At 38.7% G+C, this 12,248-nt stretch overlaps 1 protein-coding gene across 1 annotated transcript in view; it reads right to left on the bottom strand.

The window, feature by feature from the left end:
- The window catches only part of pex14 (peroxisomal biogenesis factor 14), a 250,989-nt gene that overhangs the window by 99,578 nt on the left and 139,163 nt on the right, over nucleotides 1-12,248 (bottom strand). Inside the window, exon 4 of the mRNA XM_060852067.1 lies at nucleotides 2,182-2,301. Coding sequence (XP_060708050.1) covers nucleotides 2,182-2,301 — 120 coding nt within the window. The remainder of the gene's footprint in view (nucleotides 1-2,181; nucleotides 2,302-12,248) is intronic.

Genomic DNA, 12,248 nt, shown 5'->3' with positions numbered 1-12,248 from the left:
GTTGCCAAAAGAATGCCTCAGATCCACAAAAGCCTTATCAGGCACAAAAAAAAATCTCAACTGTTGCAGTGATTCTACGCAGCTAGTTTTTAGCAGCCTAGGTACTTTTACTTGTTGAAAACAGAATATTGTGGTGAGTAAAAGGACTAGCAAAACATTTTTGATAAATATTCTGTTACACAAATAATGATGAAATTAAAATAATACAAAGGGAGTCGTTCAGCTAATAGTTCAAAAGCATTGCAGAGGAAACTGGTAAAAGAGATGTGAACAGAGGGTGATGCTAATTGAGCTGACTTAGGAATGATGAAGGAGTTTGAGTGGAGAGACAGACTAGTTGCACCAATGGCCTGTTTGGGTCCTGTATATTTTATATAGGTTTACAAGTGAACTAAGTCTCCCAACGAGATAAATTCTTTCACTGGGAAATGCTTTCTGTCTTGTTGCATTGAAAGTATAAAAAAATCTGATCTGACATAATCCAAGTGTGACGATGCCATTACAGATTGGGATAGGTTGGGTAAAAATGCAGACATTTCAGCTAATCCATGTTCCACCTTTATTTTGTGTGGCGCACCTACTAAAGCAGGCAGTGTGATCCAGGATGAAGAGCAAACCAGGGAAGATTGAAAGTTTAATAAAAACTTACACAACAGAAATGGTTAGAATCATAGCATTCCTACAGTGCATTCGGTCCATTGAGTCTGCACTCACCCTATGAAGACAATCTCACCCAGACCCACCCCCGTAACCGTGCATGAGGGGTTTATCCATGGCTACTTCACCCAGCTTGCACATCCTGCACACTACAGGGCAAAGTTTAGCATTTTTAGCCAAACCATCTAGTCTGCACATCTTAGGACTGTGGGAAGAAACCAGACCACCAGGAGGAAACCCATGCAGACTTAGGGAGAATGTGCAAACTCCACACAGACAATTTCCTAAAGCAGGAATCGAACCCAGGTCCCTGACGGTGTGAGGCAGCATTACTAAAAACTTCGCCATCATGCTGTTCTTAGCCAGAAATAAAATTAATTAATGTAAAGATGAAATGGGAATGAATCAAGAACAGAAAGCAAACAGAATAAGAAAAGCTAAAGTATTCACTTTAGTTTCTTACAGTTAAGATTTTGTGCCAAGTGCAGTCTTGTCACATCTCGATGTGAGAAACCTTTGCAATGAAACTGTAAAACACACTATCCTGAATGCCTTTGGCTTTATACCTTAGCTATACATAAGTAAATACATAATGTATTTACATAATGTCTTTAGGATAATTAAAATATCCTAATTCACAGGGATATTACCGAAGATAATTTCACATTCAGGCAAATGACAAAAAAGCTTGGTCAAAGTGCATCTTGAAGAAAGTGAAGTAGGAAGGAAGACAGACACGGGAAGGAAATTCATGGCCATAGGGCTGAGGTCACTGAAAGCATGGCCATGAATGGTGGCATGATTAAATTGAGGGGGGTGGAGGATCATCCCAGAATTAGAGGAGTCAATACCTTGGTGGGTTGTAAAACTGAGTTGAAAAGCGTAGCGCTGGAAAAGCACAGCAGGTCAGGCAGCATCCGAGCAGCAGCAGGATGGATGTTTTGGGCTTGTGCTTTTCCAGCGCCACACCTTTCAGCTCTGACTCTGCAGTCCTCACTTTCTCTGGGTTGTAAACTCCTAGCAGTACTAGGGGGAGGCAAACTGAGAAAGGATCTAAAAACAAGGATGATAATTTTAAACTCAATGCTTAACTGCAAACCAAGGCTTGTCAGCAGGTTGAGAAAATTTCAGCCTACCTGCACATGAAAAATTTCAGCTTTAACATAGTGCTGAAACAATTCTTGAATTTCCAATTTAAATAGTCATATTATGCAACATCAGTAGGGATGCTCATGGTGAGTGCTCATCAACGTCTTCCAGTATGACTTATTCACTTCAAATTACCTGATAATTTCCTCAATTTGTTATATTTTTGCCTATATCACAGTCACCCATCGTTGTGTAAATATAAGCTGTTAAAATAAATTTGTTTTTTAGGTATCATATGTGAAAACACAGCCCGGATTCTAATGAGTAAAGCATAACAAAAATCACATCTGATCCTATATTCAGAATGGACAAATGTATGCTCCATTCACTCCCATGTTGGGCCAGTTGACTGTTAATAGACCTGAGAATACATACCGTTTGGCACAGCAAGTTGTGAAGGTTGCACCAAGTGCTGTTGGGAGACAGCCCCAAATACTTCATCGGTAGCAGTGTTCGACTGCTGTAAAGCTATTTCAACTTCTTCATCTGTTAGACCTAGGTAGAGAAAAATGTAAGAGTCTTAAAATAACAATAAGTCTGCGTAAGGTTAACCTTAAAACTGATAGTGCACACAAAAGGGACGGAAACAAAAAGATTGCCCAAACTTTTTTTTTTGGAAATCAAATATTGCTCATTGCAAGATATTCCATTTGAATGCCAACACAATGAATTATTGAGAGATGCAGGATTCTCACAAAAACGTCATACTGTATTCTTTGGTTTAAATGACATATATCTGGACATCACTATGTTCTTCACCAAACTATTATTATAATAGTGAGAAGCTTGAAAAGTTTTCAATGGTTTGAAAACTCAACCTCTTCGGAGTACTCAAGTTCCAAAACATTTTAACCATTAAATATTCATTTTGATATTCCAGTTAATTTGTTCCATATGCACTTCCAATCAATTCAAATTATTTGTATCATTTCATTCTTTGAGATGAATACAGGCAAGCAGTAGGAAATCAAATTGCTGAAAGCATACATCCCTCCCCAACCTATTTTCAATCTCACCCAAAATAACAGAGCTACGTCTCACAGATTCAACACGAGGGATGACATCAAAAGGGTGTGTAAAAAATGTTAAATATCTAAAATTCAACCTGGTCCTTTCCAATTTTGAAAGACCTGGAAGAACAAACTGCTTGCCAATGTGTGGTTTGGTCATATGAGACTGCATTCCTCAGAGCTGACCAGTTTTTTCAAGTTAACCCCAGCCTGTCTCAGGAAATCAGGCAGGTAAAGGCACTCACCTGCTGCAACCAGTTTACCCGCTTCACCCACTGCTTGTAACTGAGCACCCTAATTCAACTTTCCACAGAGATTCATCTCATAACCCAAATGATCCCTCCAATTTCTCTTCACTGGACACACAGCCAGTTTGTTGCACTGCATGCTTTCTATCATAGCTGAGAGCGCACCATGAAGAATGATCGCTTGTGTGTGACAATTGTGTTCCCTGTATGGCACATTCCCAGTTACTACATGGCTACAAACCTGCACAGCTTAAATGAAGCACTGCTCCTGACCCTGACACTCAATCTCCCAACTGGACTCTCATCCTCCAACCCGCTCCTTGATTGCAGTCTGATGTAGAAAACTCATATGCCAGGAAAAAAGGGCAAAACAAATAGTACTTAGCTCCTGACAGTATATTCTTGCAGGTGTTGCAGCTGCAAAATTCCCCTACTGAGTCCCTGAGAGATAAAATTAGGCCCCAGGTCTCTGAGTTGACAGCCCAAAACACAGGAGTTTTACAGACCATGTCATCTCAGACAGCACAGCATTAATAAAAACATAGTACATTGTATTTCGCATATCAACCTCAACTGGCAATTTGCATAAATAAAGTGCAGAATTAAAATGAATATAAGATTATTGGAATAAATCAGAATGTTCCCAAATCCTTTAACAGAAATAATAGATACCTTGGAGTGATTATAGGACTGCAATCTCATCAATGACTGCAGAAACCACAACAGCTGTGATAGGAATTTATATTACATACATACTGCTAGTGTTATACATGAAAACAGAAATAACCCATCCTAATTATTTTCAGGAATCAAATACTTCTCAGAACTTTGAGGTAGTATTGCTGCCTTAAAAGCATTAGATTTTATGTTATGCAATTTACAGATTGAAGCTGTTTTGTCCCTTCCCTCCCTCGGTTCAAGTTTCTCAGTGTCTGCCATAGTACCGATTAACAACAGTTAGCATGCCCTCTGATCCACGATGAACATCCCTACTGAAGGAACGGCAATTGTGGCATAACCATTATGAATGCAGAGACTGATCGTCAAAATGATTACTGGGAAATAACGGTATTCACATTACAATATAACTACACGCAACAGGATCTGAAGGAATATATTGAATTATAATTTACCCATATCTTATTTAGCACAAAGTTATCAAAACAGAAACCCTGTATGACACTGTTATATGACAACATAAACCCAGGGGAAAACTGTTCAGGAAAATAACAGATCAGAAAGCAAGAAATAAAACAAGCTGAAAATCCCATTTGGTAGATTGAAAACTCCCCCTTCACTACCCAATACAGTTTGTCAAAACTCTGAATGTTCACATCCCAAATATTTTAAACACATTCATTTTAAATTACTACTTCACATACATTAATACAGAATTGATAAGCTTACTAGAACTAGATAAAAACATTCTTTACACTTTCATTATCCAATAACAACTCAAATACATTTCCAGCACTTATTGAAAAAGAATATTTTACATATGCTTTATTATTCTGTACTTCAATGACATATTAAAATTGAAAGTTCCATTAGGTAAATTGCTTAAATCCTGTAAAAATCAAAAGGCGACGGATGGTTCATTATAATCTTTCTAATTTTAGATATCAAAGGCTATGTTCAGAATTTGCAGGATTTTCACATGAACTATCAGTATTCACCATTGTTGCTACTCTGATTATTTCAGGATTTAGTGCAAGCAGAGATGAAGCTGGAAATCCCAAACTTGCGATCAGCCATTTCCTGCTCCACCACAGGCTGCCCAACTCTCTCCGAGGTCAACAGCAAGCAACCTTGTTTCACCACTGACTGCTAAATCTAGGCTGTTTACTTGAAACTTGAAAGACAAGAAACAGCAAAGAAACACAGGTCTAGATACTCTAACCTAACCCATACAAACTGTGCAAACCCTTTCAAAGGCTAATAGCATGCTGGCCTTCATAACAAGAGGGATTGAGTATAGAAGCAAAGAGGTTCTTCTGCAGCTGTACAGGGCCCTGGAATATTGTGCGCAGTTCTGGTCTCCAAACTTGAGGAAAGACATTCTGGCTATTGAGGGAGTGCAGCGTAGGTTCACGAGGTCAATTCCTGGATGGCGGGCGACCTTACACTGAAAGACTGGAGTGACTGGGCTTGTATACCCTTGAGTTTAGAAGACTGAGAGGGGATCTGATTGAGACATATAAGATTATTAAAGGATTGGACATTCTGGAGGCAGGAAACATGTTTCCGCTGATGAGTGAATGTCGAACCAGAGGACACAGGTTAAAAATACGGGGTAGACCATTTAGGACAGAGATGAGGAGAAACTTCTTCACCCAGAGAGTGGTGGCTGTGTGGAATGCTCTGCCCCAGAGGGCAGTGGAGGCCCAATCTCTGGATTCATTTAAGAAAGAGTTGGATAGAGCTCTCAAGGAAAGTGGAATCAAGGGTTATGGAGATAAGGCAGGAACAGGATACTGATTAAGGATGATCAGCCATGATCATATTGAATGGTGGTGCAGGCTCGAAGGGCAGATGGCCTACTCCTGCACCTATTGTCTATTGTATACTGTCTAAATCTCCTCAATACACAAGTATCCTTATTTGAATCTGCAAAGAGTTGAACTAGTACATTGAAGTTATTTTACTTTCTCACTCCCTCAAAAAGAATGAATGATTCTACAATCCACACTCTTTAGGTATTCATATCAATAAACATTTACTTGCCCAGCATTGGACCATTAGTACTTAGATTTTACCACCCACTTCCCATTAGAAATTAAAGAGCAGAACAACAGTTGATAGGAACATTCATCATTACTCTGACATGCTAATGGCAACCAAATATGACAGTGCTAGAGCAGAGAAAACTCATCGCTAACAACAGGGTTGTGCTTTAGTTGAAGAACACATGGACATATAAAATCTGGACAGCATTTTTGGGAATTAGATTAGATTAGATTACTTACAGTGTGGAAACAGGCCCTTCGGCCCAACAAGTCCACACCGACCCGCCGAAGGGCAACCCACCCATACCCCTACATTTACCCCCTACCTAACACTACGGGCAATTTAGCATAGCCAATTCACCTGACCCGCACATCTTTGGACTGTGGGAGGAAACCGGAGCACCCGGAGGAAACCCACGCAGACACGGGGAGAACGTGCAAACTTCACACAGTCAGTCGCCTGAGTCGGGAACTGAACCCGGGTCTCAGGCGCTGTGAGGCAGCAGTGCTAACCACTGTGCCACCGTGCCGCCCATAAATTATGACAGATTGAGAAGCAAAGGACAGCCCTTTGCTCTGTCACTGATTGTGAGTCAGAAAGTCAAGTCAGATGCTCTCAAGAATTCCTCCACTGCCACCATGAAATCTAAATGACAGATCGTTAATTTCTCATCAATTGCTGAGACCTTGATCGAATGCCTCTAGTTTCCCAAGTGACAGCAAAGGGGTAACAAATCTACTTTTATTGACCAGCCTATATTTACTAACATTGAAGTGGATTTATTAATGAGAAGGGATGGTACAAGATTGAAACACACCACTGACCATTCTTAGTCTTTTCATCTATTCACACGAGTTTATTGGTATGTTCCAACGTGGATTAGTGAGATTGGATTTATTTTTTTTTCCAAATTCTGCTAAATCTCTAATCATAAATCTCTGAGAGGAGGATTTTCAAAGCATTTCCTCCCGTGGAGACAGGAAAGTTACCCCTCCAAAATTGTAAGTAATAACTTGTACCTCAGACGCTGAATTCGGTGCAGCTTTCCAAACTATTGCTGAGCACCACAGCAGCTCAAGTCAGGCAACAGAACCATTTAAACTTAAACTTGCGTAGTTATGGTGGACACAAGATCCTGAGTACCATGTTCAGACTGAACAGAGCAGAGCATGGACAGTGCATGATTCAAAAGTTATATTCCTCTTTAATTCTTGCAATCAGGAAAAGAGGAGTTGCACTTGCAAAATACACACGAGCAATTTGGGCCATAGCCATTCTGGCTGCCATCCCCTCTCCAGGCATTGGGGTTGCACTGTTTCATTTCAGATAGCCAGCAGTGAAGAACAGCACACAAGCATAGATTTTACACCGTTCGTAAGTTTTCATTTACAGAGATGTGAATTGCAGACATGCACATTAAAAAGCAATGACCGCAGTCGATGTACTCCTATGCCTAGAAGCACACGAGTTCCCAGTTAATGTCCTCCACTTGAATACACTTAAATACTGAATTAATGGTGAATTAGTATCTACCTGACTCCAAGGGCTCTTGCTACACAGTGGGAGTCCACCTGCCTTTCGCCAAGGTCTGGGATCAAGTCCCACCTCAGCATGTTACGTGTTACGTGTTATGTTACATTGACTTTAAAAAACATGTCTACCTGACAAAGATAGCTTCTGTGAGCTCCCAGTCAGGAGGCTGCCTGACCATCAACTGTTATACAGATGTGCATGGTATCCAGCTCTCAGAATGGACCTGGAAATGGACAGGTTCACTCAGGAAAAATTCATTCTACTATTCCCAGATGTCTTAAATTAGCTCCTGGTCATTATTTCTAATGACCAATAGTGATACCAGGAAGTCAAAAACCAAAAGGAATTTTTTTTTTACAATAAAAAATTGCAATTATCAGTACTTGATAGAGTATTCATGGTAGCAGGTCCTTGAAATAACTGAGGTAGGCTAGTATTTAGTATAGCCATTAAGCACTTACATTAAGGTAGAAATAATGGGCATGAACTTCATCACTCTTAAGCTAATAGGGTCTTTGCTCTTTGCTGGTCTTTGTGGTATAAACTCTGTATCCCATTGCTACCTATCATGTATCGCCTATTTATTCTGAAAATATTTATAATGCACTATAAACACTTAACTCTCACAAATTCACTCAATAGCATCCATTAAAACTTCAACCTGAAGCACTAAGGCACTGCACCACTCAGAAAATTGACTTTCTCATTTCACTTTACAATTCATTTAAATAGATATGACAAAATCCACCTTTTAGACAGTGTTAACCGGAACTGAACAAGCTACTATAATTTCCAGATTTAATGCCTCTAAAATGATACAGTACCAAAGACACTAGTATTGATAACTTGATGGTGGCTTTCCTTCTCCATTTCCGGGCAATTTCAAATACTCTCAGTTTTGGATTTTCTCCTGAAGTCTTCTGCAAGATCATTTTCTTCCTGTTCCAAATCAAATTTGTGTATGTCAAACTCAATGACAACTTGGAATTCTCTAGCACCTTCTCTGGATCAAAATTCCTGAAAGCACATTGAAGGGATTGTGGGGTGGATGGTTAAAGCTTGGGGCAAGGTTAAAAATAAATGGAAGGTACAGACAGAAATTATCATGGAAATGGAAACAGTCAGCGCTGATGATGAGCCAAAGTAAAGATGGAAGCTCAGTTCAGAATTAAATAGCATGATTCAGCCAGATCATTCAGTTCTTATTCTGTAAGGCGGCATAAGAGTTAAATGTTGGATCTCTGCAATAAAAACAAAACTTCAAAAAAAACATTTACCTACAACTGCTCCTCCTGATAAACATCTCCAAACTTTTCAATTACACAACAAAGATACAAGAAACATCTTAATTTTCAGTCTATGCAATCTAAACAAGTGGTAATATAAACTTAAGTGTCCAAATCACGCTATGGGGCTCTTGTAGAACAGCAGTAGTGCCCCTACCTCTGAGCCATGGGCCCAAGTTGAAGTCCCACCTGCTTCAGAGTGTGTAATAACATGTCGGACCAGGTTGATGAGAAAATATCTCCAAAGCAAGTAAATTTTTCATGTGGTTAAAAATGGCCTCAAAAACATTCCATTAACATCCTTAAAGTGAATACATTCTGTGCCTTGCTGTCTTCAGTTACTACACAAGAAAAAACATAGGACCTCAACTCTATTTTGAGAAATGTAGAATACATAATTGTATTACTAATGGACATATATACATAAAACTTAAGAGCATCTAATAGTTAAGCATTCACATCATTTGACACATCTGGAAGTTAAAGAAAGAATGACTTGCATTTATATAGCATCTTTTGTGACCCAAAGTGTAAAACATTTTCAGTCAATGAAGTACTTTTTGAAATGTATATCTCCTCATATAGGAAATGCAGCTGTCAATTCTATGTACACAAAGATCACAGAATGGCATTAATCTCATTTTTTTGCATGTTAATAGAGTGATAAATATTTAGCAGAATTCCAGGGATAACAACTTCTATTTTTCTAAACTGTACCATGGGATCTTTTACAACTTCAACAGTGCAACACTCCCTCAGTATTACTCAGAAGTGTCAGCTTTACTTATTATGTTGAAGTTCTGGAATAAAATCCATTGATCTTGAGGTGAAAGGGATGCCAACTGCGCCACGGCCATCACAAGTTATCTCACATTCTATGAAAAGACACAGGGAAGCTACATTAAAATATTACAGCTAGGTTTTACTGCAGAGTTTCCAGCCTCCTCACCCACATCGAGAGCTAACTGAAAGCAAAATAAATGCAACTTGAAATTCTACACCTCCACATCCCTCCCCTAAGCACAAGTGCCTGAAGTATCTTCCTCAGTAAACTGCACATTAACTATCCTGTTAGTTAAAGTACTCCCTTAAATAAAGGCAATACTCAAGGGGATAGTCTGACATGCATAACAAATCCAAAAGCAGCTCAATTGTAGCTCAGCCAACAGAAGAAACCCTTGCTGCAGGGCAAGAACAAAAAGGTCAGGCTTTTCCCCTTTTGTGGGAAAAACTGTTCCACAAAGCATTCTACATAGCAGGCCCAGCTAAAGACTGATAGATAACCTTGTGCATGAGATTCTCCAAGTGAAAGTACCCATTAGCTAGAATTTAGAGAGCATGACGATAGTCCTCTAACCACTACAACCGGATTCCTTCAACAGAATAATTTAGTACCACACATCCTGTACAATATAGATTTAAACCTTGCTGAGAGTCTATTAGCAGGCTGCAACATACTTGAGGGTTCTTCAGAAATTAAAATGATCAAAATCCAAAATGAGGAATTGACTGTTATCTATTATATACTATATACATTTTCCGCTGTTTCCGATTTCATCCAAACATTGCCATTTATTTCATTTGTCATTTATGGGATCCAGCTGTGCATAAAATGGTTGCCATGCTTGCCTACATTAGAATAATTAAAACAAAAATCAGTAATTCACTCAAAATGAAGTACTTTTGAGGACATGATAAATGTTAATTCTTCAAGTATGTTGTAGCGAGGAACATTGTCTGTTGTTTCAGTGATTTGAGACCAAGTTTACACATTTACTAAGTCATTACTTCTGCATAGCTTGAGGAGGTCTGACAAAATAATGTCATGAGATATGAGGGAAGGGAGAGGGGAGCTTAAACAAAGTTGCTAGGAAGCTTTACAGTCCTAGAGTCATACAGCATGGAAACAGACCCTTTGGTCCAAGTCAATATGTTATAATTAAGTTACCACTTCAGAAGGCCATGAAAGTAAATATCTCAAAGATATTGATCATTCCACATCCTGTTAGTTACATAGGTCTAAAAGAGTGCAGGTTGAAAAACACAGAATCGCTGATAATCAAACAGCATTTTCCAGAAATAGCACAAACAAAAAATACTGTCAAAGGACAACATTTCTCTGAATTGGATGGCTTACCCCCCAGTGCTATTAAAGGTGCCCCTGCAAGTGAATACATTTTAAATAAGCTTGTACTAAATAAAATTTAAGATATATTTTCTATAAATAACTTTGACATGTTTAATTAACATAAGAAAATAGAAGCAAGTGCAGGCTATTTAGTTGTTTTAGCCTGCTCCAACTCGCAATTTGATAGTTCTTTATTCATCCATGGAATGAGATGTTGCTGACAAGAGCAGTGATTGCTGCTCACTGCCCTTGAGAGCTAACCTCGTTGATGTGAGTTTGGAGTCACATGCAGCTCAGACCAGTTAAGGACAGCAGGTTTTCACATCTAAAGGACATTAGTGAACCAGATGGGCGATTGTGACAAGCGATGACAGGCTCATGGACATTATCACTGAAACTAACTTTCAATTCCAGATTTATCAACTGAATTTAAATTCCACCACCTGCAACATTGTCATTCTATTGAAAGCTCCTACTGTAACCCCGTCTTGCCAAGCAATACCCACATCCCTCACCTTCCCTTGTTATTCAAAAGTTAACCGATGTGACTGGAATATGTTCTATGACTGGGATAGAAAATTTCAAGGATCCACATTCTTTGAGTGAAGAAAAGTTTACCTCATCCCACAACTTCAAATACAAAAACCAAAAAACTCTACTGAACATTAGCACAAACACCGAAGTGTCAAGGAAGTCAGTACAACAAGAGATGAAAACAAGTTGGACTTTGATTCAAAGCCAAGGCATAAAAAGATAATTTCACTATGGGTATTAAATCTAACCAATACATTCTAGCAAAATGGATGCCATCTCTTTAATACAAAACAATTCTGCTGTTCATTATACTGCATTATTTTAGCTGCTGATATGTTAAAGGCTCTGTTTATGGTCGCCTGTATCACCAGATGCAGAATTGAGGTATTCGGTGACCTTGTTCTTCTCACCGGGGCATGAAATTACAGTTGTGACACCTTGGTATTACAGTCATAAATACTGCAAACTGCATACCTTACAGCTATATATACACATTTTCTATTGTCTTCAAACATAAACCTGACCAGTATTTATTTAAAAGGGGGCGAAATTGCAAAACAAAGAATTTATTGCTCTATTTTCTTTCCTTATTCCATTCCCACAAAAGTTATTTTTTAAATTAGCAACACAGTATTACACAATATTCTATTAACCCTGCCCACTCCAGCATCTATGGTCACAAACGCTATTATAATCTGTCTGATTTGTGTTACATACAAGGTTTTAGGACCATATTCCGTAACATACTTATCAAATTGATTTAAGAAGAAATCTGCAATCTTTAACAAATCAAACAACAATTCAAATTTTAGAAAATAAAGTCCTTTGAAATTACAGTATTCCCCATATTTTAATTCCAAGTTCATATCCTTTCTGTGCCTTGTTACCATAACACCATCCTTCGGTGAGGCAGTGAGAGAAAATATCAACAATACATCTTCACATTACCTAACAGCAACTTCAGACTGCTGAACAA

Source organism: Hemiscyllium ocellatum, chromosome 37 (assembly GCF_020745735.1).
Source record: "Hemiscyllium ocellatum isolate sHemOce1 chromosome 37, sHemOce1.pat.X.cur, whole genome shotgun sequence".
Taxonomy (NCBI): Eukaryota; Metazoa; Chordata; class Chondrichthyes; order Orectolobiformes; family Hemiscylliidae; genus Hemiscyllium; species Hemiscyllium ocellatum.
This window is presented reverse-complemented; position numbering and strand designations above follow the sequence as displayed.